This window comes from Haemaphysalis longicornis, unplaced genomic scaffold, assembly GCF_048455015.1.
Source record: "Haemaphysalis longicornis isolate Haplotype H1 unplaced genomic scaffold, Haemaphysalis longicornis Haplotype H1 scaffold_8, whole genome shotgun sequence".
Taxonomy (NCBI): Eukaryota; Metazoa; Arthropoda; class Arachnida; order Ixodida; family Ixodidae; genus Haemaphysalis; species Haemaphysalis longicornis.
In genome coordinates this window covers 122,477,722-122,505,306 of record NW_027526445.1, presented here as the reverse complement: position 1 = coordinate 122,505,306, position 27,585 = coordinate 122,477,722, and the positions used below count along the sequence as shown (strand labels likewise).

The window sequence follows — 27,585 nt, the reverse complement described above, 5'->3', positions numbered from 1 at the left end:
TTTGTCGCCAATGTAGTGAGTTTATTCAGAACAAGTCACAACCTCACAAAAGGAAAACATCACTACACATCTGAAACATGCTCATCAACACAGAAGCATTCTTAGGGTGTAGCAACACTAAGATCGCCTCAACACGACAGTGTTGCCATTAATAGCACTGAGTCATTTTCAGCGAGGATGTATGCAGGATAAAAGGATGGTGAAAAAGTGACAAGCAATTTTAGAAAACCTCCCTGACCTTGCCTTTTCCGGAATAATTTAACAGAGTTCTCAGTAGCACCTACCACTCTACTCTTAAAGGGACTCTGCAACACTTCTGATAAAAGCTTTCACTCCTCTGAGTCTGGAAGCACCGCAAAAGCTGCAGTTATCGCCAGCATGGAGAAAGCACGATTTCCTCGTCACAGCAGATACGCCTTCCGTTTCCGTTTTGCTTTTGTGGCTTTCTCCTTAAAGTGGATGTCGAATGCTTTCATTGCTGCAACTCAAGGAAAGCCGGCCAATAGCTGCTACACAGCTGGAACGACGTAACCCCAGCGGTCAATGAACACCTAGACCAGAAAGAGAAAAAATCTTTTGAGCGAGTTTCCAAGTTATCTGATGGGCACAGAGCAGTAATTTTAGGCTGAGGAACTTTATAGCTCACAAATCTAAAAACTGGATGGGTTGGCTGACTACAGTATACAAGCATTTAAGATTTTGGAAAAAGTTGGAAAAAAATGTTGCAGGGTCCTTTTAAGTGCCCTTGGACAAGAAGCCAGAAATTCATGTGGGGACCGGAGCTTGCAGAAAACATACAGCTTGGCACAATTTTATTCAATGTAGGCAGGAAAGCGGGAGACAGAAAGGGAGGGCCCAAGAGCCTGCTGCAGTATTAACTTATTCAGGACAACACACCGACAATTTTATCAGTGGCGTCTACATCGCCAGGAACCAACAATTTGTTCTCGCTCCAGCTCGAACTCAGCACATGCAGGGACACGTCGAGGTGGTGTTGGTGGTGGCTACCAGTGAAGTGATTGTCTGGCCTCTTCCGCCACCTGGCCTGGCCCCGCTCTCTACGACACCGGTTTGCTGCGAGTCGGCTTGCCCTGAAGGACGTTGATGATGTTGTCGACAGCCAGGAAGCCCATCTCAATGCGGACGCTGACTTCGGAGCTTCCAATGTGCGGAGTAATAACTGCGCAGAGAAACACATTTCCGGCCATCAGTGCTAAAATATTTGTGACAGGAGGTGGGAAGGTATGGAATATCAGCCACTATGTGGGAGAACAGGATTTTAGCAAAAGGATATTGCTGAAAGCGAAGCTTTCGCGTGAGACTAATGATGTCATGTCCAAGGTGTGAAAGCTATTCTGACTTAAACAGAGCTCTTATGTTCCGTTGGCACATTGCTGTGCAAGCACAAATGCCGCAACCCCAAAACATGTTAACCCTAACGGGGATGCTGCCATTAGCAGGTAGAAAGTATTTCCATGGTACTCAGAAGGTTCAACTGACTCTGCCCATTCTTAAAGGCCAACTGCACTCAAATTATTCTTTGTCCAAATTTGATCCAAATAAGCAGTCTAATTAAGCTTTTAAAATCACCTTGGCGAAATTCTGAGCTTCGCAAGCACACTGCACACTAGGTACCGTCGTTCAAAGTAGCTCCATGCAGACGACGTTTGCACCTGGCGGAGAGTCGCCGGAACAAGTTCCAAGTGGCCAGTGATGGAGGTTGGGGAACCTGTACCGTGGAGCTCGCGCTTCTCCGGCAACTTGCACGGTGCTCTGCCGGGCGCAGGGATGCATTCACCCGGGTTTCTCTGCTACACCACCGCGCTGTACCGCCGTCGCCATCACATGTTTCAAACTAACCGCATAGGTAGAAATATCCACCTTTTTTTTTTCAGTGCAATAAAAGAGATTAGAAGCTTATAAACTATACGCGCGCTTGCGAACGTTCTAGAGCTAGCATAACTCTTTTTACTGGGAAATAACAGTTATACTGAAAAAAAAAATAATAATAAATAGCGCAACACGCACATGTGCCTTACATTTGTCATTCCTATTGCATCTATCACAGAATAAAAGGATCTTTTATAAATTCTTGACCACTTGCACTTCCGCGCCCAATATTTGCAATATTTGGCCTGGGCCAACGCCACCTCCATCCCTTACACCTGCCCAAAGTTTCGCGACCTAACTGGAGTTGTATTTGCGGGCATAAACATTTGTGTGACCTTTGCCTCGCTCGCTAAGTGAACCATCCACCGTAGTCTTCGTGAAGTGCAGAAGCTAACAAAACTGCCCCTCTCATAAACAATAAACTTGATTCTTATCAATTCCCAAATGAAGTATTTGCTTTTGTAGTGCACTAGGTTTAGTTTACTTGGAAGCAAAATGTTTTCAACAGCACATGTCTCTGGTAAGAGTAGAAAACAGAGGTAGATAGGTAATTTTTTTTAGTGTTAGTGCACCATTTAGCTGTAGAAGCTGGCTTATAGATTTAGATCCCTTCTGTAATTCGATTCTCAATGTGCAGCAAGGCTAAAAATACTGGGCCGATATTCACGAAGCTGTTTGCACGTAATGTATAGTACAAATAGTGATTAATCTCTGCCCTCGTTCGGTTTATTCCCTTCAACGAGAGTGATGTGACAGACGAGGCGCCGGCAAACCAAAGCTGCTTTTCGATATCGTACGAGCAACTAGCTTTGTAAATCAGGGCCCGCTTTTTTACTCGCAATGCCAAGGATTGCTACAACGGCAGTTATTCTGATGGAAAAATGACTGTTGTACGGTCTACTTCATTTCGATTGATAGCAACGCGATGTCGGAATTGCGCCTAACTCCATATCCTGAGTAAACGTTAGTGGAAGTTCTCCGGTGGAAATAACAGTGCAGAACGCAAAGCTACCACGCGCATTTGAAGGCGGGTCTGAGCGGCCGCCGGTTCTAGCGCAGCCACTTCTGTTCCATCACATACGTCACGTCCGGCCGCAGGTAATGGCCGCCTCTTCTATTCAGTTTCAGTTCCAAAAACGTCAATGTTGTGAGCCATTTGCGGCGCTCGCGTTCATGTTTGAAACGTAGTATTTTGCATTTTGCACTCTTTTTATGTGTACTATTATCTAATTATTTATTTATTCAAGATACCCTACGGGCCCACGGGGTGGGCATAGAGTAAGGGGGAGTACATAATATCAACAATGGGAGCGCACAAATTATAGACACTGCTAGGCAAAACTAACAACAGATAATAAGTAAACTGAATCAAACACACACACACACCCACACACAAAATCGAACATATGCGCAAGCCTCGAAACATGAAGCCGCGTCAACAAAAATTTGGTTTGATCACTGCACATATGTCTACATATAATCAAAAATAAACAGCATCATACAGGACACAATAAGCCTATAAATGCATTTTTAAATTTCGGACACTTGCCGATGGCGAGGAACAGACAACTAGCAAAGAATACAGACAGGCTAAGTGTCTGTGGAAAGTAAAGATGCATAATAGTCGGACACATTGCAAAGCGCCTAAAGGTTACATGACATGACACAGATGCAATATGATCAGGCAGACGTTCCAAAGGGGTATAAGCACGTGGGAGCACAAATGAGTTCACCTTTCGGACGCCACTCGTGACTTCCCCCTACAAAAACTTTTTTTTGTTGTTTCACGCTCTGTAACTCACCAAATAAGATGAGTTGGCAGGTTACTGACACCAACACAATCTTAGGTCTTTCTTACAGCTATGTACAGTATTGTGTACATAGGGTGACAGAGGTCAGGAGCATTTAGTTGCATTGAGTACTTCCACGTACGTATACATTTGTATGATGTGCATTGTTTCGGTATATTTAGGACTGCAATTCTTTTGAGGGAGAGAAAGAGTTGAAAAAGTTCACTCTCTGAAACCTTCGCGTGCGTCGCTATTTTGTTAGTTTAGGGGTGTATTAATCTTTAGCCACAAAATGGCCTTAAAATCTTCATTGTTAGATGCAGGATACAAAATTATGCTCAACTAGTTCTTTTGTAAAAAACTGCAGGATTAAAATGTACGCACCTGTGTACTTAGATTCTGAAAGGGTTAAAAGCATGTGTGGCACCGTAAATCCATGAAAAGCTGCAGCGGTTGTACAGCCGACGTGACATGATAGATGGGCGTTGAAGATTAAACAGTAGTGTTGTCGAGGCGTAAATATATTTATGGAAAAGGCATGTGACTGCAACAGATCGACGTGTGTACAATGGCTGGAGACAGCATTGGTGTTTAATTTGTGCGATGCTAGAATGCCAGTTATAATTTTGAGTTATGAATTGAGCAGCTCGATTTTGGATGGATTCAATCATGTCAATTAAATATTTTTGATGTGTTGACCAAATCGGCGAAGCAAATTCCAGTTGTGGGAGAACGAAAGTTTGAAATGCTAGTTGGCGAACATTTGATGGGGCATGGCGTAAGTTGCGTCGTAAGTAGCCAAGTGATCGAGATGCGTTTGCACAAATAGTAAAGACGTAGTCAGACCAAGACAAATTGGGAGTTAGAATGATACCTAGATATTTGTATGTCGACGTTCGTATTAGTGAGTTACCTTTTAACGTGTAGGGGAAGTCAGAGCCATTACGTTTACGGCTAAACGTCATTATTTTACATTTGTTTAAGTTTAGTGTCATTAGCCATGATTTAAACTAGCTGGAAAGAAGATTGAGATCTTTTTTGGAGGGCAAGATTGTCATCACTGGAAGTTATTTCACGGTAGATTATGCAGTCGTCAGCAAACAGCCGCACACTAGATGTTAGATTTTTTCCAACATCATTAATGAATATTAAAAAAAGTAAAGGACCCAGGACACTGCCTTGCGGCACACCAGAAGTCATGTCAGAAAAGGGAGAGGAAAAGTTGTTGACAAATGTGAACTGGTGACGAAACGTGATGAAGTTTCGAAAACATGATAACATTAATGAATCTAGGCAAAAAGCTGATAGCTTTGATATTAGACGTGAATGGGCGGCCTGATCAAATGCTTTCGAGAAGTCGAGAAACACGCAGTCAGTTTGTAAACTATTGTCCATGTTAGAATGCAGATCAGTGGTGAACTTGAACAATTAACTGCATGTCGCACGACAACCCTTTCCTGAAGCCATATTGGTTAGTAAAGAAAAACTTATATTCCAGATGGCCGAACGAACACATGGGATGCAATGATATGTTCGAGCATTTTGCAACAAACACAAGTTAAGGAAATGGGGCGATAGTTGTTGGGGGAGTCAGTGTCGCCAGATTTGTGAATGGGTTCTAGTTTACCTATTTTCCAATTAGGGGACATTATTTTTATGTTGTCAAAAATTTGAGTGCAGGTGACCTTCAAAGATCAACTAGCATTTGTTGCTGGGTTCCTTCCTTCCTTTCTCTAAACTTTGTCAGTGGAATGGGTAATCACATGGATTGCACTCCCAATAAACTCGTTAAACCCAATTAAGAAAGTTTCTACATTGTACAAACAAACTACGATTTCATATTTATTTATCTATTGATCAGAATAGTGCCTTTATGGCCCACAGGGCGTTACAGAGGGGGTGGGTAACAGCATTTCTTAGCACATCGAGGGAAAAAAAAAAGAGGGCAAAAAAAAAAGAGAAGAAAGAAGATATTTCAGGAGCACAGACAATGAAAACAATAGAAATTAACTAAAAAAGAAATGGATATGCAGAAAGAAAACAAAAGGAAAGAGCAGAAAACGAACACTGCATACAGTTACAAAAAGTGCTGAGCAATCACAGGTGTGGACAACAAAGGGTCTGGAATGGTTACAATGGAAGAGAGAAGCTGGTTCCAATCGGCACATGTTCTTGGTAAGAAGGCACCTGGAGAGAATTTCATACGGCAAAGAGGAATGGAAACTCTATGCTGGAGATCAATGCATGACGAGTGGTGTGATGGTTGTGAAATAAGGTCTTCCCTCATTGACGAGTTGTGAAAAAATATGAAAAAAAAAAAAGAAGTTGCGCCAGTTTCCTTCGGACAGTTAAATCTGGTAGGTCGAGGTTAGATTTCATTTGAGTTACACTCTAGGTATGGGAATAATTAGGACAAACAAAACAAGCTGCGTGGTTGTGAACGGAATCAAACGCTTTGATTAGCGTGCACTACACGGAATTTCATATTGTGGAAGCATACTCAAGGTGTTGGCAAATTTGTTACCTACAGAAAAAAAATGCGTCTGAGAACTCAAACCTGACTTCACGAACGCGTTTTTAAAAGATTAAGTGCAGCCACAGTCAATATCACTAAGAGAAAGAACAGGCAAGAAATAAAAAGCGTGATGGTCATCAATGAAGCCTTTGTAGCCATATGGCTGCATTGGGTGGATATCAAATATTACTTCACAGAACTCTTCCATGCTGGTGCCTGAAACTAAGGATGATCATCTCGCACAGCAGATGCACGGCCGCTTACTCAGGTTCCTGAGGGTGAGGAGCTTGTGGTCCTTGGGCAGGGGCTCAGGAAGGGACACATCAAGGGCAGCCGCCCGGATTGTGCCGTTCTTCAGGGCGTCGTACAGGTCATCCTGGTTCACCACGCCGCCTCTGTAAAGGGGAGAAAGCCAAACGAATCAGATCATACAATGCCTGAAGGGTTATCGATCAGCTTGAGGAATGTCTGAAGGGCACAGCATTATCGGCTGTCGCAGTCGCTACCAGAAATCGTCAAATAGCGCATTAGTGCGAAATTAATGTAAACAGAAGCTTTATGTAGCTAGGTGTAAGGAAAATCCAGTGGTCCTGTGTATGCAGAAAGACAGATTGGCAGAGATTACCGCAGTGGAGCATGCATGCAGAAAACTATAGGCAATAACAACGGGCGGTTTGCATCTAAACAACACAACAACAAGCCCATAGATTTGCACAGACCACAGCCACTCTGTAGCCACATGCATGCTCGTTGCAATGATGTGGCTGAAAGGACCATAAAATTAATTTTAAAAAAATGAACTGAAGCCACTTTTCGCAGTCGGTGGTTTATTGTCAGCCACAGCTGCCAGTAGCTGTGTGTACCGTGACATTCCCTGAACCCTTGTAAGGGTGGCTTCCCAAAAAGGACGGTATGCAATGCATGACCACAGGAATGCATACCTTTGTGATCAACGTTCTTTCATGGATGCTCATGCACAACGACACCATTGCGAAATGCCTAACGACTGCATTTGTACAGCTTTCTTTCCTGGTGGGGTTGCCCTGGTGATGGAGTTGCCCATGCAGAAAACTGGTTCGATGATGATAATCATGATGATGATCAGCAAAAGCGTCCCATTTTAAAGCGTACTTGTTTGCATTTATGCCGGTTCTCGAATAAAAAATATTGTGGAGAATTTTTAGCGTTAATTCTCTAGCGATCCTACAATGAATTTCAACCTAGACTAGATGGCCTTGGACTCCAAAATCTCCACAATAATTGGTGAGATTAAAACAAACTGGCAGATCGCGAAATATTTCTACTTTTTAGATCAGTTTTTTTACATACATATACACAGACGGCTGCGGCTGTAGGGCAATGCCACAGGGTTCAAAACCTCTGATATAATTTTTTTTCTCACTCCATCACATAAGCTTCGACAAAAAGATCAAAGTAAGGTGAAGACAATGCGTCATTTATTTGCTAGTTTCTAAAAACATGGAAAACAAGTGCTAAATAAAAACACAGGACGAGGAGTCGACGGGACCAGCGCTAAGCAGTTGTGTGAGCAGCTCAACCTTATGAAAACTGTCAAGCAAATAGAGAACAGCGTCAATGTCTCTCTTGAAATGTTTGTTGCGGCAAAGACTCGATCATAAGGTGGAATGCCCGTTTCGCGTGATTGTTTACGAGGCAGGGGCGTGGCAAAAGTGTGTCGCAGACTTCTTGCAGCACAAGCTTAAGTTGCTGGACGTTGCCGACCCATTTCATACAAAAGATTCTGCCGCCGTAATTGATTTTTTCAAAACAAATGACCATGCAAGTTTAACTGCCTTTTCTGTGTTTTATTCTTTGCCACATGAAGGTTTGCTGTCCAGTGTCGAGGCGGCCATTGATGACTTCGGTGCGGTCGAATTTCAGAACGCGTGTGGTGTGAGCACGAGCGGTTTCTTGGAGCTTTTACCTTTTTATCTTACACCAACCTTTGTTTCATTTGACAGTAACATTTACCTGCAAAAGCAGGGTATTTGTATTGGGTCGTGCATTGCACCAGTTTTAAGTGATTTGTTTTTAGCCCGTTGTGACAATGCCCTCTTTCAGCGGCTAGGTGAGCTTAAAGTGTTGAAAATTTTCAGATACGTCGATGACTTTTTAATTGTTTTAGAGACTTCATGTTTTATTGACCCTTCTGTCATGAACAGCTTTGATGCCGCTTTATCATTGTCTCACCCTGTTGTGTTGCGTATCTCAGCCGCTTTTAATGCCTGTTTTACGCCGCTCATTTTTACGTGTGAATTGCCCGAGCATGACAACATCAGGTTTTTGGATTTGCGGCTGCGTTTTGAAGATCACGTGTGTTGGGTGTACGAGCCTAGAGCCAACAAGCCGCCCCTGCCGTACAGCTCGGCACACTCTAAGCTGGTCAAGAGGAGTATTGTTCTGTCTTTCCTGTCAAGCGCTCTCAGCAAGTCACGCCAACACACGGTGGATGAAAGCCTTGGCAAGCAGGTGGTATATTTGGAAGCCGCGGATTTTCCCAGGCAGGTCATTGTTTCCGTCACGGAAGGCTTGCATCGCAAAAGAAAAATTGACTCTCGTTTGAGCGATAAGCAGAAGGCAGAAAACCAGAGAAAGGACAAAGAAAGAAGAGCTAAAGAAAAGATAGCAGTCATCCCATACTTAGATAAAATCTCGCATAATCTCAAGAAAGTTGGGCAACGTTCAGGGGTCAAGGTCGTGTTCACGGCACCTAACAAGCTTTTGGCTTTGAGCAGGTTGAGCTGTCCCACGCGTGCGTGGAAACCGATCTGCGCCATCAAGCACAGAGACACCTTTATGAAATGCCGACGTAGCGTTGTGTACAAAATTCCTCTGTCGTGTGGCAGACACTATATCGGCCAGACCGGCAGATGCTTAAACGTTCGCCTCCAAGAGCACAAGAACAAGGTCAGGAGCGTTGCCACCGACGGCCAGCTGGCTGCTCACTGTAAAAAATGTGTCTCGGGAAACCTGTGTCATCCTCTGTACGACCAAACAACCGTCTTGTTTTTTCACCGCTCGGGCCTGACAAAAGAAATTGTGGAAGCGGCAGAGATAGCAAGGTCGGGGGATCTATGCGTCAGCAGGCCGTCTGTAGCTTTATCGAAACTTGAGAATTGGATTTCTTGTCATAGGTGGCACGTCACTGTTTTTCTTGTTTCGCCCACCGTTTTTGATATTTCCCTTTCCTTTCCCCCCTCTCTTCATGCTAGCCAGACGTGTTTATTAGCGCTGGTTCTGCAATAAACTTTTTGTTTAAAGTTAGCGCTTGTCCCGTCCACTCCTCGTCCTGTGTTTTTATTTAGCGCTTGTTTTCCATCTGACGATGAACCAACACGCCCAAACCTTTTCCCTTCTAAAAACACTCTTGATCACCTGCAGATTCCCTGCAAGCAAGTATAATGTTTGTACGGAAGACAAACAGCCAGGCTGTTTGCATTTTCTGTGTCTTAGTGACCCTTTAACAGCAACAGATGTCAGATATTGAAGCAAATGCTTGGGAAGAGAGGTCTGAATGGGAGAGAACAGGGTTGTCCTTCTGTACAAAAACACATCCTAATAAATTCTAAGGCAAACTAATAACGCTCTGGTGTTGTGCGCAAATCCCTTTATCGTAGCATTGGACCCACATGTCGCATCGCGCAGTGTCATTTTGCATCACCCTGAACCACTCGCACAAGGTTCACCACCTCACAAAATAAACGTAAAGTGTATGGTTTCCATGCTACGCCTTTTTCAATATTGATTGATTGTAGGGTTTAACGCGCCGACACAGCGCAGACTATGAGGCGTGCCGTAGTGGAGGGCTCCAGATTAATTCCGACCACCTGGGGATCTGTAACGTGCGCCGAAATCTCGCACACGGGAGTTTTTGCTTTTCGCCTCCATCATAAAAGTGGCCACCGTGGCTGGGAGCCTTTTGAATAGCAGACTCACACAGACTCACATGGTTGCACCAGAGGCTCTGTTTATAATAATGAGCAGCTGATGCGCTCTCGCCCTGCAGTCATATAGGTGCACGGCAGTGTGAAGCTGCTGTTGCGGAAAAGGAGAAAGCGGCATGCCAAGGGGGGAATCTTCATCACGAGCCAATAGAGATCCTGTTCCTCAACAACTACCACTGTCAGATCACAAGTCTCCCCTATGTGTAATGCCTGCAATATAACACCAAGCCTCTACGACAGAATCGCTTGACCTAGACAGCCAGCCCTTCCCTGTTCAAGTACTGCATCCCCAGAAGTTTCGCAATGGGCCCGTAGAGGATGAGGGCAGGCACAGCATACCGGCTGGTGTTGATGAAGACGGCGGTCTTCTTCATCTTGGAGAAGAGGCTCTTGTTGAACATGCCCCTGGTCTCGTCGCTCAGGTTGGTCAGCGCGATGATGTAGTCAGCCTGGCCAACAACCTCGTCCACCGAGTGGTACGTCGCCCCCATCTCCTCCGCTGCAAGAAATTGAGAGCACCACATGTACACAGCCACTACACACTAACCCGCGTGCACTGCCGTGCTGTAGTCCTATCGGAACCAGAGCCTTCTTTGTGTTATGGGAGACTCTTCAAGGGGTTTGAAAGAACTAGCCTGTGGTAACTAACTCAGTTTCATTCTGGCCACAAAAGAGATCTTTTTAACCAAAAAATGCAATAAAAGTGAAATAGCTTTCAAATTTAGCGCTAAAGTGAAAGGAGTGGCAGGAGTGACATAATACTGTATGAGTCAATTCTAAAAACATATTTACAGGTTAGTTAACTGCCCGTTAACATTGAAGCGATACGATCAAGAGGCCCCACTATATTCACCCAGTCATGGTTCTCGGCGGTGGCTTCATTTCGCGGTGGCCAATCACAAAAAGCAAGATTCTGTGACTTGATAGAGACGTCGCCACTATTTCATCTGTTTTCCTTAATGTCTCGATTACCTTTATTTGAAGTTTGCGATACAATTACTATTATTGTTATCAAGACGAAGCAGTCTTTTTAACAAACCAAGCTTGCATCTTGTCTTTATGGCCCCTTTAAGGAAGCTCAAGAGCATTGTGGTAGAAATAGGCTTGGCATGCAACAGTGATGTGCCCCCGAATGGTGAGACGATTGTGAACTACGAGGTACCACCAGCTAAGTGCAAAGCATGTTAAGAGGAGAGTGTCTACCAGTGAGCAATCGAAAATAAGCCATCTGATTGTACTGACGCATGTTCGAATTCCTCAAAAGACTACGCAACATTTTAGTTTTCCATGCTTTCCAACACCATAAGGATCAGACTGGATAAAATCTGTTGGCTAGCTTCTTTTCCACTGGGGAGAGGCTTGCCTCGGGCACTTTGTCCTGTGAGAGTAACCAGCATGTGTTTTTTGCTCAATGAGTGCATCGTTTAGACAGTATTAATGACACGCATCCTTCTTTATTGCGTACAGTTCAGCCACTGGGAAAAGCCTAGACAAAGTGGCATCATGATCGACTGCACACCTACATTCAACGAAGCCAGTGCAAGCATTAGCATGTTGTTCAATCGTGTTTACACTCAGCATGGTGGCAAAAAACGTAAATTCAAGCTGTGACCATGGGTCAGAGCTTAAATCAACAATCATCAATGCTTTGGATAAAACTTCCGGCCAGTCGCCTAAAAGTGGGGCATCCAGTAGCTGGCACACGTGAGAAGTGAGATACTAACCGCTAGGTTGGTGTACGAATGCCGAATGTTACCAACAGGTGGCGAGGGTGCCTTTAAATATAAATTGATGGAGAAAAAATTTGTAGTGAATAAAGTCCCCTCAGCATTGGAATAGCAGTGGAAGCGCACAATAGCGAGGACTATAAGGGAGCTTCTAGTCATACTCCCACTCAATGCTCACACATATTCGAGGAGAAGCAAGTACTGAATAGAGAGTTACCTGATTGGATATTAATCAAAATAACTATTGACGCAAGAGCAATACATAGTATAGGTAAAGGGAAAAAGTACAAGAGGTCAGTTGTATCACACACATGCCCGCACACTGACAAACTGAGGAGTGCGAACACACTTGCTAGACGTCTCTCCGCCTCATGGTTTGGAGAATGGGAGGCCTCTTGAAAACGCAGGTCCCAGTTGCTGTAATGACCTAATAACTGTGCCCAAGCTACATGCCAGACATTCTGCTCAAGAACTTAGCCCCAAATCAGGGCTGAGAACGGTAAAACTTTACCACATCCCTCGCTAAAAGCAAGTTGAGAGAAGTGAGAAAGCTACAAGTGAGTCAAACCTTCGCTGAAAGTGCATCCGATTGATCGCCAAACCTTTAAAGACCCAAATCGCAAATGGTGAACGAACCCAAGCGATGATGTTTTGCGCCTTAAAGGGGCCATGCCGACAAGGCCCCTTTATTCGACAAGGTTTTATTCGAAAGATTTCATGTTTAAGAGCGCCCCTTGTGCTTGTCTGGAAGCCGACGATGCTTTATTCACTGAGAAATTAATCAATTTAAGCTAAAATTTTTATTCTCCCACCAAATTGCGTGTTTTAACGATGTCTGCAGTGACATCATAAGAACGGGTCTTCAAGCTGAACTTGGTGTGAAACAGAGACTTGCTTGCCGTTAGTCAACGTAGATGGTGCCACCATACCACAGCGGGCCGTTTTCTGCGTTTGCTTTGTTTTTGACCGTATTTGAACCTAGGTTGCTTTTGTTGAGGGAGAAAATAATCGTTTTGTGAAACATAGTGCTCACTCGACAAATATGGTCACGTATGACACCGTCGCTTGCGTCAATCGGCGAGTTGTCTGAGACAACCCCAAAGCCCCGCAGTGCCATGCAGCTGAAGCAAGCATGGTGCACACAGTACCAACAGCAGCACGCATCGGTACTTCTATGTTTACGTCTGCTTCTGTAACGCTCACTGTTTATCCCACCATTTTTACTGCTATAAAAAGAATGTGCCCTAAGTTTAGATGCAAATACTCGTTTGGCCAGCTTATAAGCCCTGCCTAATTTGCGCTTGCTTTTGCCGGCCTCAACCAATCGCAGAGCTGGCGCACGTATGCCATTATAGGTTCTGTTGCAGGAGATGAGCTAGTGGGTTGCATGGGCAATCACTTTTTTCCAAACTATGTAGCTTATTTGAGCGAAGTTTACGTTAAGAGTGGTGTCATTCCAAACTATGTAGCTTATTTGAGCGAAGTTTATGTTAAGAGTGGTGTCAGTATGATTCTAACGAGGCAATCTTTTGAATGAACCAAACTTGTGCTTTGTCTGCGTGGCCCCTTTAGGTACACGCATCTACAAATGATCTAAATGTATACTGATAGGTGGCTTATGAGATAAAGGTATACTGTTGTACTCCTTCCTGATTGATGCGTGCATCGTCTTATCTAGAACCGCTCCTTTTCAATGATTTTCAAGTAACTGTTTTGACAGAATAGAAGCCTGGTTTCACGCATGCACCATGTGTTCAAGCAGAGCTTTTCGGTCGACCAACCGGTCTATGGAGAAACACGTTAGTTTTATGACCGGACATTGTCGGTCCCACTAACAAAGCTTTCGCTCTAAAGAAAGCAGAAGGGGCAAATGATAAAGGTCCCCGATGCTGCTGCCGATTTCCCGAGTCCAGAAGAAGCTGCGCACCTGGCTTGATGGGGTGGAACTTGTCGTAGTACATGGCCTTGGCAATGTGCATGCCCTTCATGAGCTTCAGGACGGACTGGGCAATGCGGCCCATGCCGATGAAGCCCACGGTAGAATTGTGCAGCCCCTGGCCGCACATCCACATGGGGCCCCACGAGTGGATCCACTCACCCCTGCACAGTACGTAGGGCCTCCTGGTGAACCTTCACGCTCGCAGTGCCCACTATGGCCTCAGTTATATCTGACCGACCATGAGACACAAAAATCTTCCCCTCTAAACCTTGTCGCACTATCCCCGACCACACACATTGAACCTTTCGTCGCCGGATGGTGCACTCACGCAGGTGCGTTCCTTCACTACCATCACTGGGCTTAGATTTTTCATTTGCACAGCTGCTTAAATCCTCGATTTATCCTGTCCAGGTCTAGACAGACTACAATCGGCCCCTATTCGAGCTTCACCATATGTACCTGTTTAAGCCTTCAATATAACTGAAAATGTACAAGACCACGTGCAACTAAATGAAACAAGAAGCGGCAACCCTGACAGTTTTTCCGGCCATTTTTTGCCAAAAAGCATGGGTAAAGATTGAGTTATACTGACGCCTTGATAGCATTCGCGCAGTCCACGATCCGCCGTCCCGCTGCTAGTGCCAGGGCAACGGTCAATTCCGCGACGGACTCGGAAGACACGTCAGGAGTGTTGGTCACGATGATATTTCTGCAAAAAAGATATTTGAAAAGCCATTCAGTGGGTAAGAAAATTGCACTGTCGTGCAAACATATATATCGCTACAAGTGACCGCGAAACAAAGAAGCAGTTTAATTTATGATTTCATATGTTGTCACCATAAACAGCATGCATTGTTAACAGAGTTATCATGTGCTTGAGCTCTGGAATAGCAACATCTCTTAGCAAAAACAAGCTTGTATTTGAATGCAGAATAAGACAACCAGAAGTGATACGTAAAGAATAACCCATACCTCTTCTTGCACTCCTCTAAGTCGATGTGCTCGAAGCCCACAGACATGGTTGCGATAATTTTGAGCTTGTCCCCTGAAATGAGTTCATACCAGGTTTCTCATTAATTTAAAAAGTCAAAATTTTAAAATGTACGTGAGAACTTTGCTAGGCGTATTTCCACGATTCCGGCGTGTTCGCCGGTCTTGTCTGGAACTGACGACACCACACTAAAGGGAAACAAGAGACACAAACCGCTTGAAGTCAAAGCGAACTCTCCTCAGAAATAAAGAGCAACAAACAGCATACCGTATACCGTATTTTCGCCTGTATAACCTGCCCCTGCATCTATTTCGCACCCCCACATTCAGCCTGCCGGGAAAAAGAAAAAACATCCTTGCGTATTGCCTGCACATTTGACACAGGAAAGGCTGCACCAAAGCTACTGCTCAAGCATCACATACTATGTAGACAGAAAAAGCGTATATTTCGCAAGTAGAATAGACTGGTTCCAAGGCAAACATCACAATTCACTAATAAAATTCAGTTGTTGGAGTGCACTCGTCCTTGTTTGTTCTTCTTTGTCCTTGATGTTTTGCGCAATCGCTGCCATGGAAGGCTTAGTCAATGTTACTGCATAATAGCTTCCCGGCACAATGCGCATTGCCTTGAAGCTGCACTAAAGAAAAAAACCACGTATTATCCGCACCCCTGCTTTGCCACTGAAATTTTTGCATTATTGGTGCAGGTTATATGAGTGAAAATACAGTTTCATAGCGCCTTCCCCTCGCTCTCTGAAAATAAACTCGCATGAACATCAGGGGAAGAAAGCTCCAGGTCCACACGATGAACAGCACAGTTACCCAGCGAGCATTGGAAAGCATTGTAGGTGCACACCCTGAAACACTAAAACTGTCCAACTCTCTCTTAAACTCAGCAGCACCCTACAGCCGGAGTAACACTTTCGCGTCCATGTTTTAGAACGTGTCCTCTGCAGTCGTTTTTGTTGTTGCTCGACACGACAAAGCAACAGGTTATATTATTCAAACCCAAGTGAGAGCATACGAATTGAAAATGAGCCAGCCGGTAAGCCTTTATGTGGGCTTATGATGGTCAGCACAGACGAAAACAGGACAAAAAGAGTAGGGACGACACAAGCGCTGGCTTGTCCTTGTGGATTCTTCCACAAGAAGACCGCACGCTCTTGTCCTGTTTTAGTCTGCGCTGACCATCATGAACATACTCCAACTCGCCCAATTCACCACCTTCTTGCACTTTATGTGTGCCTAATTATTCCACAGCCTCTATGGCAGGGAGACAAACCATCTATATCATGTGTGTAACGCAATGCTGCAACCAGCCGATTAAATATGGGAAATGAATAATTTTATAATAATGCCTGTAATTTGTAATGTGTAACAATTCATTTATAATAATGATGTGTAATATTTTCCTGCATGCAAATTCACTAGCAATAATTGAGCAAGGCGTGGATTATCTCTTTATTTTTACATTTTGATTGAGTAAGGAAGCTGGATAAAACAACTGTTGTAATGAGCAAATCTGGGCGGAAATTTGTAGAGCACCCAAAAACATGCCATCACAGTTTCTGCGAGAGTTCCTTGACCAGGATCTCATTTAGAGAGATTGAAGTAAATTTCAAAAACAAAAATCCTCGCACCTTTTCCTACCAGCGCAAAGCCATGTTACCACCTCGACTTTTGTCTACAGACACTGCAGACACAACTTAGCCATTGGAGAGTGTAAGTATATATATGCAGCGTCGCCGTACAAGCCATTTCTCAGAGAAGTTGTGCATCGATATCCTTCAATGGGTAAATAGAGTACAGCGTTCGGAGACAAATTACGCTTTGCGAAAAAGCAGTCCAATGCAGATAAACATCACGGAAAAGGACAACTCGATTACACTGAATTGACGGTTTTTCAATATTCTTGCATTTTTCGGCTAAAAAAACGTCTTTCAATCGTGGCTGAACCGGAACTAAATGAGCCGCCAAAGGCTAGTTCTTTCAAAGTAAACAAAGTTGTACTTTTTTATGGCCCCTAAAGGGCTCATGCAGACAAATTATGTTTGTTTTATTCGAAATATTTCATGTCTTATAGTGCTTCCAGCACTTGATGTTTTATCCACTGTAAAATTAATCAATTTAAGTTAAAATTTTGATTTTCTAGCTAAATTGTGTGTTTTCGTGGTCTGCAATGACATCACGGGAACCGACTGCTTTGCAGCCGATTGCGAAACCTTCTTTACAGTTAGTGAACCTAGATGGCGCCACCACACTGCGGCAAGCCGTTTTCTGCCTTTGGTTTGTTTTGTACCGTGCTTAAAACTGGCTTGTTTCTGTTTAGGGAGAAAATAATTGTTTCGTGAAACATAGTGCTTGCTCGACAAATATGGTCACGTAAGACTTGTAACGCTTGCGTCAATCAGCTAGTGTTGTCCGAGACAACCCCAAAGCCCCCCAGTGCTGTGCATCGAAACCAAGCATAGTGCACGCAGTACCAACAGCAGTATGCATCAGTATTTCTATGTTTACATGTGCTTTTGTAACTACCACTGTTTGTCCCACCATTGTTACTGATATAAACAGAATGTGCCCTAAATTTAAGCGCAAATAGCTCGTTCGGCAAGCTTATAAGCCTTGCATATTTTGCATTTGCTTTTGCCCGCCTCCGTCAATCGGAGAGCTGGCTGGTATGACATCATAGGTTCTGTTGTGGGAAATGAGGCAGTGGGTCGCATCGCCTTTCCCTTTTTTCCTAATTGTACAGCTTATTTGAGCGAAGTTTACGTTAGAGGTGGTGTTCTAATGAGGCAATCTATTGAACGAACCAACCTTGTGTTTTGTCTTAATGGCCCCTTTAAAATACGAAGAAGCGTTTGCTTATAAACCCACGAACCTACTCATCCTCCACATGTCCCTCAATCCCGTACATCTCCCACTTGAAAGTCAGGAGTGGATTACGGCGGCGACGACGTCGCCTTGTGACCCACACGAACTGCGCACACGTGCCAGGCGCCACGAGAGAAAGCAGCGCACCTGCGGCGATGACGTTCTTGTCGACCTTGTCGGTGAGCATGCAGAGCAGCGCATCCTTGCCCTTGACGTTGGACAGCAGGGTCTCGTAGTGCACGGGCTCCTCCTTGTCCCAGTGGGTCACGTCACAGCTGCGCCCGGCCACAGAGTCAGCACTTGCAATTGGTCTGTCCTTGCGCAACTTTTTCCCACAGTAAAGATATGTTTATCCTCCTCCTCCTCCTCCTGTCCTTACGCATAGTTCGTGCAGATTCGCATCACATTCAACCATTTTGGTCATTCAAGCAGTTTGGTCAATCAATCAACTACAAGAACAGTGCAGGCACCAGGAGGGTCAAAAATAGGAAATCTGTACGCATAGTCTGAGGCCTGCCAAACTGTTACATATACCCAGAGGGTAGCACATTATTAGCCCATGTCATTACTTGTATTCGTCATACCTGCAGTAGTCTACTAGGCAACTGTTCTGTGGTTGGCTTATGCAAACCGTCTGTCACTCTTTGAAGACACAAGTCTTTCTTGGGCCACCTAAATGCAGAGATGCTTGTGTCTGTGTAAACAAGTGTTACTGGTGAGTTCGCTCCCTGCTGGGTTGCCGACCCTCAGGGAATTGCTGGGTGATTGGGAAGGGGAAGAGTGCAGAAGGGGAGGAGAAAAGTGGGATGTAAAGAGTGAGGGGAATAAAGAAGGTAGAGGGAAAGGAGGTGGGGAGGGAGGAATGGGAAGGGCATAGTGAAGAAGTGCTGGGAAAGGGTGCAAGTGGAGCTGCGGGGAAATTGAATGAGAGGAAGATGAGAGGATAGAGGGAGGAGGAAGAGGCACTGGGGATGAGATCAGACAGGGATGGGAGGAGGAGGAGTGAAGCTGGAGAAAGAAGGAGACTAGGGAAGTGGGATGGAGAGAACAAAGGAGAGAAAGGCATACAATATGAGGGCGACAGGAGGAGTAGTAGCGCATAAGGAGAAAGGCAGGGAAAAGACATGCGGGGAAAAAGGTGGAAGAGGCACAGGGCTGGAGGGCAGATTGGGGGAGGGTAAGTAAGGAGCGAGACAGGGTTGGAGGAAGGGGGAGGGGCTACAGAGGGTGGGAGGGAAATGAGTGGAGGGGCATTGGAAGGGGAGTGATGAAGAGGATGGGACGGGAGGAAGACGGGAAACAGTAAGGCACCAGGGGAGAGGCACAACAGAGGGCAGAAGAACGGTAGAAGGGGGAGGAACAGTGTGGGGGCGGGAACGAAGAGAGGAAGCGGCAATCCGCCTCTTTCATTGCGGTGTGCTGCCACCTAGCGTGCCTAGCGGAAGTTGAAGCCGTAGGGTTTGCCGGCGTTTCCTCCGGCTGCGTTCTCGTTGTATGCACGGCAATCCCACATTACGGCGAGGAGCAGCCGAAGTTTTTCTTCTGTGTTGGTGTTATAACGCCTTAAGACGACAGCCCCTGGTCATCACATAATACCAGGCGGCTTCTTATCACTGAATGAGGGCTGGCAGAGAAATCTCGGACAGATCCGTGTGCCGTCCGAGTGGCAGCTCGAGCAGTACTTGGAGTCGTCTGGCATGAAGTGCGATCGCCAGTTCGCAAAATGCCTTTAAGCGCTGGACACATGTACGATTGGTACACGCGATTCGCATGCGACTGATCGTTACGACTGTCGCCACTAGTCGTACGCGTGAATTTGAGACGGCCCGATGCGCGCATGAGATGCGTCGTCGGCGTCGCTCCGCCCACAGTTTTTGCACCATGGTCAACTACGACGATCGCTGAGCTGAATTTGTAGATTCTGCGCGTTTGTTCGCAAGAAATGGATAAAGCAAGCAATCGTGAAGCGTTTTCTGCCTTCGGAAACAGTCCGCGCACACGCCGGCCGCGCCTGCCAGCTCGGCACACTCAGCTGACTCAGCGGCTCGAACCGGCGCAGACCACGGTAGCAACCGCGCTTGTCGCTGCTCTTCTGAATCAATCTGATCGCTAAAAAGTTCCACATGCGAGAAAGTAAAAAAAAGCGGCGATCAGATATATCTGCCGCGATGCAAGCCTACGCTGACCCGTCGCCGCGGCGCGCGGTGCGCCGAGCAGCCGAGAGATGGCGATACCTGCGCGGAAGCATCGAAACAGGCTACGCAGATGTCTTGGTCACCGATCGCTCAAACGGCAGTTATAACTTAGAGTTCCACATGCGAGAAAGGGTATGATAGTGTAGTGAAAAGTTGTGTTGCGGATTGTCATTCGCAGTTGCACAGATAGCAGCGATCAAATATCCGCCAGGATGCTAAGCCTACAGTTCCCATCACCCGAGCCGACGCGAGCGACGCAAGCCGCCGTAGCCGATCGCGTGCGGCCGACGGGAAGCGATAGAAGCCGGCACCGTTCCCTTTTCGGCACTCCGAGTTACAGCGGAACGCAGCACAAGTTGTGGGCATTGTTCCGCGCACAACGAGCGCACACAAAAAATCAAACGATGTAAATACAACCACGACCCCTTCCCGCTTGTGCGGGAGCTGTGGGGAATGTCGTCTGCTGCCCCTACTGGACTGCTTAGGGACTTGGCCGCTAGGGGATTGCGCATGCGCAGTGGGGTTGTGAAAGAGGCGGATTGCCCCGGGGGCGCCCGAAATGCTATTTCCTTTTGGTGCCCTTTAATTAATTGCAGCAAAGCGAGTTCAGATGCGTGGCAAATTTTTTAATGTGAAGCGTATACGTTTCCCAAAATGCTGGACAAGTGGACTGAAAATTTTGTGGCGAAGCCCAAAGCCTATTCTGCGGTGTATTGCCCAAAACTCTTGCCCACGATCCTGAACGCTGGCAAGGCTGGTGTTTGGAAAGGAGAAAAAACCAGAGCCTTTCATGAAGAAAAAAGTCCAGTGAAGTTGGCGCTCAGTGGCATTTGCTATGTTGGAGTTTAGCTATACTGAATTCTAAGGACATGTAGTCCGATCTCTACGTCACAAACTAAAGACGCGCGTGACTGGTGAGTAGAGAAATGAAGTGTCTAGTGCGCCGCATAGGTGGCCTCCATAGAGGGCGCGGCATTGCGCAATATGGAGGGGGGGGGGGGGGAGACGCCACGCGTGACAAGGAGTATTAACGACTCGGGAAAGAGGCGGCGGCGCTTGTAAAGAGTGTCAAGTGGGGCTAGCCATACTCCCTCTCCGAAGTTGGTCATGCTTCACTGCGCAACACGCAATGCGGGAAAGACAGCTTACAAAGGCAAAGCTTACACTAATCTTCTAAACGTCGTCTACACCTCTAAACACACATGCGATGCTGGGAAGACATATGTGCGCTACGTGTTTACAGAAGACGAACGACGGAACCCATACACAAGAAGAGAGCAAACGGCTTTACTCATAAAATACAACCAGTTATATATACGCTTTCCTGGGGGGGAAGAAAACATATCAATATAAAAATAAATAGCGTACCGATAACCGCGTGAAGGATTAATCCGCGGGAATGTCGTTTAGTTTTGTATTTATCTTTATATTTGCATCTCAAACTGGTTAACGCGTCGTGTTTCGCGAGTAAATTTCTTCATCGTCTTTCCTTAATTCGTCCTATATATATACAACTACGCAGTCAAACGTACATGAAGCAGTACCAATACTGTTGCTGTGATAAGAAGATATACTTTTCCAGGGGCAATATCAGCCGTCTCGTATCAAAATATGGAAGCCCTCGGATCGCCATGTTTTTTTTTGTTTTTTTTTTTTTTTGTTTTTTTGTGAATATTTATTCACGTCGCTGAGTAAATGTTGCCGCCGGCGCGAGACCCTGCGGGTGATAGCCATACACAGCTTCATGTAAAAAGGGGGGAAAACTTTCATCCGCGATACGTATTTGGGCATGCGCCCGTCCGGCACCAATCAGAGCCGTGAGCCGCGACGCGACGGACGTTTCCGACTACCGCGGCCAACGTCGCTGCAGCTGACTGCAGTTTCCTTTTCGTGATTAACCGCCGCAGTTGCTTTGTTAGCCGCAAAGGTTTATTAAGCATTCCCCTTCCTTTACTCTAGCTGAAACAGGCAGCATAAAAGAAAAAAAATGGCTGAGGTTTGTTTATCAGTCCTAGACTAGCTAGTTATCACGAGCGAAAGCAAATACACTTGAAACTCGATTTAACGAAGTCACCGGGACCCGCGAATTATTTCGTTAAATCGGGAACTTCGTAAAATCCGGTGAACGACAAATTTTGCTTGAGAGAACTACAAATTTTTTGCCTTGTGAAAAAGTTCGCGATTATCGCCTGCGCGCGCTTCGTAGGCAGCGGGAGCCCACACTTCTCGTAGCTGGCGAGTGAAGTCCAATCGTACTCTGGACCCTTCGTGTGCCCCAGCGAACCTTCGCCTCAGAAGATCGACGACTTCCATGATGGATGCCGCCGATCTTCTAAAGGAATTCCGTCAACGGCGTCCATCCCCGCTCCTACGCTGCCAACACACTGCGCCAGACATTCGATCTAGGCGCCATAAATTTTGAAAAAAAACTCTTTTTCTATGCATCTTCTTTCCCAGAATGCTTCGTTAATTCGGGTTTGGAGGCGAATTCGGTTTCGTTATTTCGGGTTCGTAAAAGCATTAAGCCTATGGGCAACAGCGGGGGAATTCGAACTTTTGTTCGTTAAAGCGGGAAATTCGTAAAATCGGGTTTCGTAAAATCTGGTTTCGTGAAATTTAGTTTCAACTGTACTACGCACGCAGTCATTCGCGAAAGTTTGTATTTGCTTTAGAGCTCGCAGCCTGCCGTCTAGTCCTTTCGCCTGCACTAAAGGGTACGCACGCACATGCAGCCCAGCCGCCGCTCCATCGATCGCGACACTGAGGTTCCGAGCGCCTGTGAAGCAGCCGTTATTGATCGTCCCCTAGCCACGTGGTTCGCTTGCGCTGAAGCACGTGCACAGACGGCCCAGGAGGTGCAGAGCGACAGAGCGCATGCGCGCTGCCATTTCACCCTCGCCTAGTTGTGTGATGCGGCAGCTGCTACGTACGCTGCAAGCGAGCGAAGCTATAATATAGAAAGGCACAGCTCGGCGGCGGCTGAAGGTCAAGGCGACGCGATGAATGACCTTGAAAGATGTAGCGTAGTAGCTAGCTTTCGCTCTAAAACGCGCGCGCGATCGAACGTCTCGGTGCTTCGGCAAAAATAATGTTGCTCCGCTCTGAAACGACAATGCGCATTGCGGTAACAGTGTTGGGCACTGTCAAGAGCGCGCTATTTTCGCGATACCCACTCCTACCAAGACGGTCCGTCAAGCGCGCGCCCCACCGTGAGGGTGGTGGTCACCCTCACCCTCCTCACGCGCGGATGCAGGCGGACGCGTGCGGTCTCACTGGCGGTTCACTAATGTGTGATCACTACTGGGACCACTAGTGGCCCACCAATGTGGGAAGGGGTGTGATAGACGCTTCACATCGCCTAGAAATCCTTTCACTGCGAAGATTTACTGCAGGATCCCATCACGATTTCGCGCGCCACGAATCCAGGTGTATGCGCCCACGAGTTGCACATCAAACACCTGCCAAAAGAAGCTGGCCAAGACGACGCGCTGATACAAAAAGCGAGCCAACCTGAAAGCGAAACGTCGCAAAACCCTCACGTGTGTACGCAACGGACAGGTCCTTCCCGTTGCGTGACGCCATAAAGTGCTAATCAAGGGCAGGCCCCAAGGACGCTTCAAGGTCGCTGGCTCCAAAAGTGCCCGCTATCTATGTGCGAGGGGGAAACTGGGGAGTAAACAGCCATACGCAATTTCCAGTTATGATCGCACGTAACGGTCGGTGACAGCCTGAACCCCATACGACTCAGTCAAGAAAGGCAAACGATCATTATCAGGGTCACCTGTAAATGCCACTATTAGGCGGTGAGTTTCTTTTTATAAAATTTCGTCGCGATGCTAAAACCGCAATAAGTTCAGCGAGCATAGACAAAACTATGAGCAACACCTACGATGCTGACGGAACTCTCGCCTAGATGTCCGCGAACGAACGCACAATAAACGGGACAAAATAATGTAACTCTCATGGGGGAAAAAATTTGGGCACAATTCATCTACGATTTTGTATTTGAACGAAAACTTCTTTGTCTTGGGAGAATTATAGCGAGTAGTGATGACATGCATCGCAGTAATTATACTCGGCGACAACTTAATTTAAGAACGGCACCAGAAGTTACCGCTGTGCCTTATCACCGTAGCCGGATGTTTCTCCGAGCGGCGCAAGTAGGGCGTTACTGGGAATATTTTGAACATGGTGTGAGCCGTTCCCGTGACTTTTTGAACTTAATATGCTTATAAACGACTCCAGTGACCACAAACAAACTGCGTGAGACAAGGCAGACGATATCACGCATTCATAGCAAACCCCTTTCAAAACGCGCGCGCACTGACATCACGGGTCCGGCGCTTTGGCGGAGTGATACACTACATGAAGTGGTGCCGTAAAGTTTGCTTCACCGTCAAGCTGCCCCTTGTGACGCGGTGCGCCCTTTACATGCGATAGATGGCTCGGTATAAAAAGCTACATAGTTTCATAACCTGCCAGCGACAAGGTGCCAAGTGGGTGCAGTAGCCAAGTAACGCTTCAACCAAATAAAGCTTGAAAAGAGGCTACACAATCTTCGGCGTTTGTCCTGCGTGTACGTTCTCCTGTACGGCGCTATGCTTTTCAGCCTCCGCACCCTAAGGTTTCGTTTCCCAAATAACTATTACCGAACGAGGAACAATTTACGGGCGATAACAAACAAGGTGTCGTATTAATTGTGACTGGTTGAATCCCTGAACGCAACAAGGACGGCGTTTAAAAACCAAAGCCAGATCAGAAAATCACGCTTCGCAGACTTCCCCCTTCGAAGTGAAACCAACCGTGCAGACGCCAGACACAACTGACAAATTACGACGAGGCAAAACGAAAGAACCGGAGCCAACGCGCGCACTCATAAAAACCAGGAATTGGGCGCGCAGCCCAACGGGCAGACGCGGCTCTTCCTGAAGGTGACCCCGTTTACGTGAGCTCCCTTCTCCTAAACCTCCCACCCGCGCGAGCTCAATCGTCCTCTCAAAACAAAAACGACACAGCCGAACAAGACGCCGACTGAGTCCTGTCTGCTTCGCCGAAGCCGTACATAATCCCCAGCGCGCCAATTCGTGTGCTGCTCCCCCTCACGTACGCCACCGCAGCGCCGAGCCCCGACGGCGAAAGGTCCGCCCAAAACGGGCGTCTGCAGTCGGATGTCTCAAAAGATGCCCCCCGCTTCCGCCCCCTCTCCGCAGCACGGACGCCGGGGGCAAGCTCTCTGCCACTGCTGGTATTTTCGGTCAGAGACGACATCGCCTCTCACAGAGGTAAGAGAGGAGGTAGCGGGGGGAGAGGGAGCAAATGTCGCGGGTGGTGCTCGCAGGAAAAGGCCTTGAGCGCGGGAGGCGATTACATCGCCGAGCCAACACAAAAAAGACGCTTCGCGCTCGATGCGGAGCAACAACAGGCACTTGTGGGAAAGCGCCAGCGAAAGGCGAGGTCGCGCCGGCTTTCAAGAGGGTAGAGCAAACAATCGTTGACCCCGATTGTTCGTCGTAAGCGGTGGCGGAGTTACGGCAGCGCGAAACCAAGCAAAAACCTTCCCGTGATTCGTCTTGCGTCTGTCTTCGAGCGCGCTACGACGAAGCAGTGCGATCACTCTCGAGAGCTCGTGATTCATCGTTCGCCCGTCTTTAAACAAAAAAAAAAATGCGTAGGAGCGCTGGAATATTGAGCTTCTGAAACAATGCGGACGATTGACTGCTCAAAAAGCAGAGAACAAAAGCAAAAAAGCACCCCCAACCCAAGTTCAAAATGCACGATTTTATGTTTAAAAAAAACTATACGCAGCGAAAAACGATTGTTTCACGACAGTTGTATACATATCCATAAAAAAAAAAAAAAAAAAAAAAGAAAGGAAGACGGGAGGCGGGTCGGTTGTCTCCTGGCAAGCGAGCTTCGCTGTTAAACCGGAGAGCTCAAAGACAAAAGCCCCCTACTCTAGAGCGTCAGCTCATAATCAGCCGACGGCGACAATACTAAAACCGGTCTCCGTACTAATTTTTAGATAGATAGGATAGGTGGGATTGCGACCTTTACGCACCGCACTTCAATCTGAAGCGCTTACCAGCACAAAATTCATAACGTAAAAGTATTATTTCCGGAAATAAAAAAAAAAAACAGAGGGTGGCGGGGTGTATACAAGCGGTAGTACTGCACAGCGCACAAGTATTTAGAAACAAAAACGCACATTCTGACGCAGAGGCGAGTTGTTACGTGAGATAAAGGCCTCTAGAAACACAGATAAACGAACCGCTCTTAAAAAACAGGAGTATAGCACTGGACGCAGACGCGCGTATAGCGCCGACGAATGCGCTCTTATCTTTACTCAAGGCCGCCGAGCATGTATTTCACGCACAAGGAAGCCGGCGCATTACTAAGTAGCAGTAGTACCGGCGCTGCCTTTTTCTAGCTCTGCGCGCCGTGAGACGCGTCCGGGGGCGGAAGGAGCGATGTTAACGTCAAAAGCGCGCCGCGCTAAGACCGTTAACCCCGGCTGCAGCCGACGCTACATACGGGGCTCCGCTAAAATAAACCCACCTAGACGGCTCAGCCGAATAACTAATGTGGCTAGCGCGGATAGTAAATGTGTCAAGGAGTCTGAAGTCGAGGCGGAGAGAACGCGCGAACTGTTGTCATTCAGTTGACCTTCGCGATCCCCCCCTCCCCCTCAGTGCGCGCGTGGCAAGCCGTTTTCCGTTCCACTGAATGTATATATCGCGCTCAGCCGAGAATCGACGCCCCGGCCGCTGCGAGCAGCTTTGTATGTGCGCTCGACCACACGAGCATGCAAAACAAAAAAGAACAATCAGTGTAGCGATCAGATTTGGATCTGTCATACATTCCACGGCGGGAACCAGATGTGGGCTGTGCTGTACTCGAGAGAAAAGAAAAAAAAAAGCGCGAACACGAAGCAAAAATGTAATGTTCCAATCTAAAGCGCGCGCTCGTAGCAGCAGGCGATGGTGTACGCTACGTTGTGAAGTTGGCGCGATACGGTTACTTTGGCGGGCTTCGTTTAAACGTTTGACAGATGCAGACGAAATCTTGCGCGGCCGCCGCAACGTTGCATAACCGCGAGTTTCATAACCGCTTAACCGAATTTCACATATCGGCTAATGGGTTCGTCGCGTACGATAGGCGGCAGATTTTTAACGTTCCAGAGCGATCTCGGCGGGCATTTGAGATACGCGAATAACCTAAACTTGTCAAACCAACATGAGTGGAACATCGCTTGGAACACCGCGGCGGCCGCTCGCGAAGGCGTTTGAAATGGCGACTTACTGTTCTTTCAGCTTGGCCATGGCCTGATGAGGGATGTCGGGCCTCGTGCAGTACACAAGCGGACGGGACATGGTTGAGCTTGTGCGAGAACCTTGCCGCTCCGAATGCAGGACCTGAGGGGAACAACGAAGCGCCGACCCGACCGCGGACGCCTGCTGATTTGTGTGCTCTCTGCTGATGGCTCCGGCTGCCGCTCACGTGCGGCGGCGCTAGCGTCGCTAGCGCTACGCAGAACCCACGTGATCGCGCCGGTCTGTCGAGTAGCAGACGACACGACACTGCGACACCTTCTGCGAACTCCGAAAGGCGGCTTCAAATTCAAATACATTCCGAAATTTTGGTGGGTGCTGTAATAAAATAGGTGGGAGAAAAATTTTATTCACTGAACTTTCTCTCGCCAC

The 27,585-nt window shown here is 46.9% G+C and overlaps 1 protein-coding gene across 1 annotated transcript; it reads right to left on the bottom strand.

The window, feature by feature from the left end:
- LOC144150125 (glyoxylate reductase/hydroxypyruvate reductase-like) lies at positions 1 to 27,375 on the bottom strand. Its single transcript, XM_077681952.1, has 8 exons — positions 27,185 to 27,375; positions 17,838 to 17,965; positions 14,799 to 14,871; positions 14,419 to 14,535; positions 13,815 to 13,987; positions 10,500 to 10,659; positions 6,460 to 6,590; positions 1 to 1,180 (listed from the first exon to the last, which is right to left on the bottom strand). The coding sequence occupies exons 1-8, from the start codon at positions 27,253 to 27,255 to the stop codon at positions 1,059 to 1,061; spliced, it is 975 nt and encodes a 324-aa protein (XP_077538078.1). The 5' UTR covers positions 27,256 to 27,375; the 3' UTR covers positions 1 to 1,058.
- Positions 27,376 to 27,585: the final 210 nt, after the last annotated feature.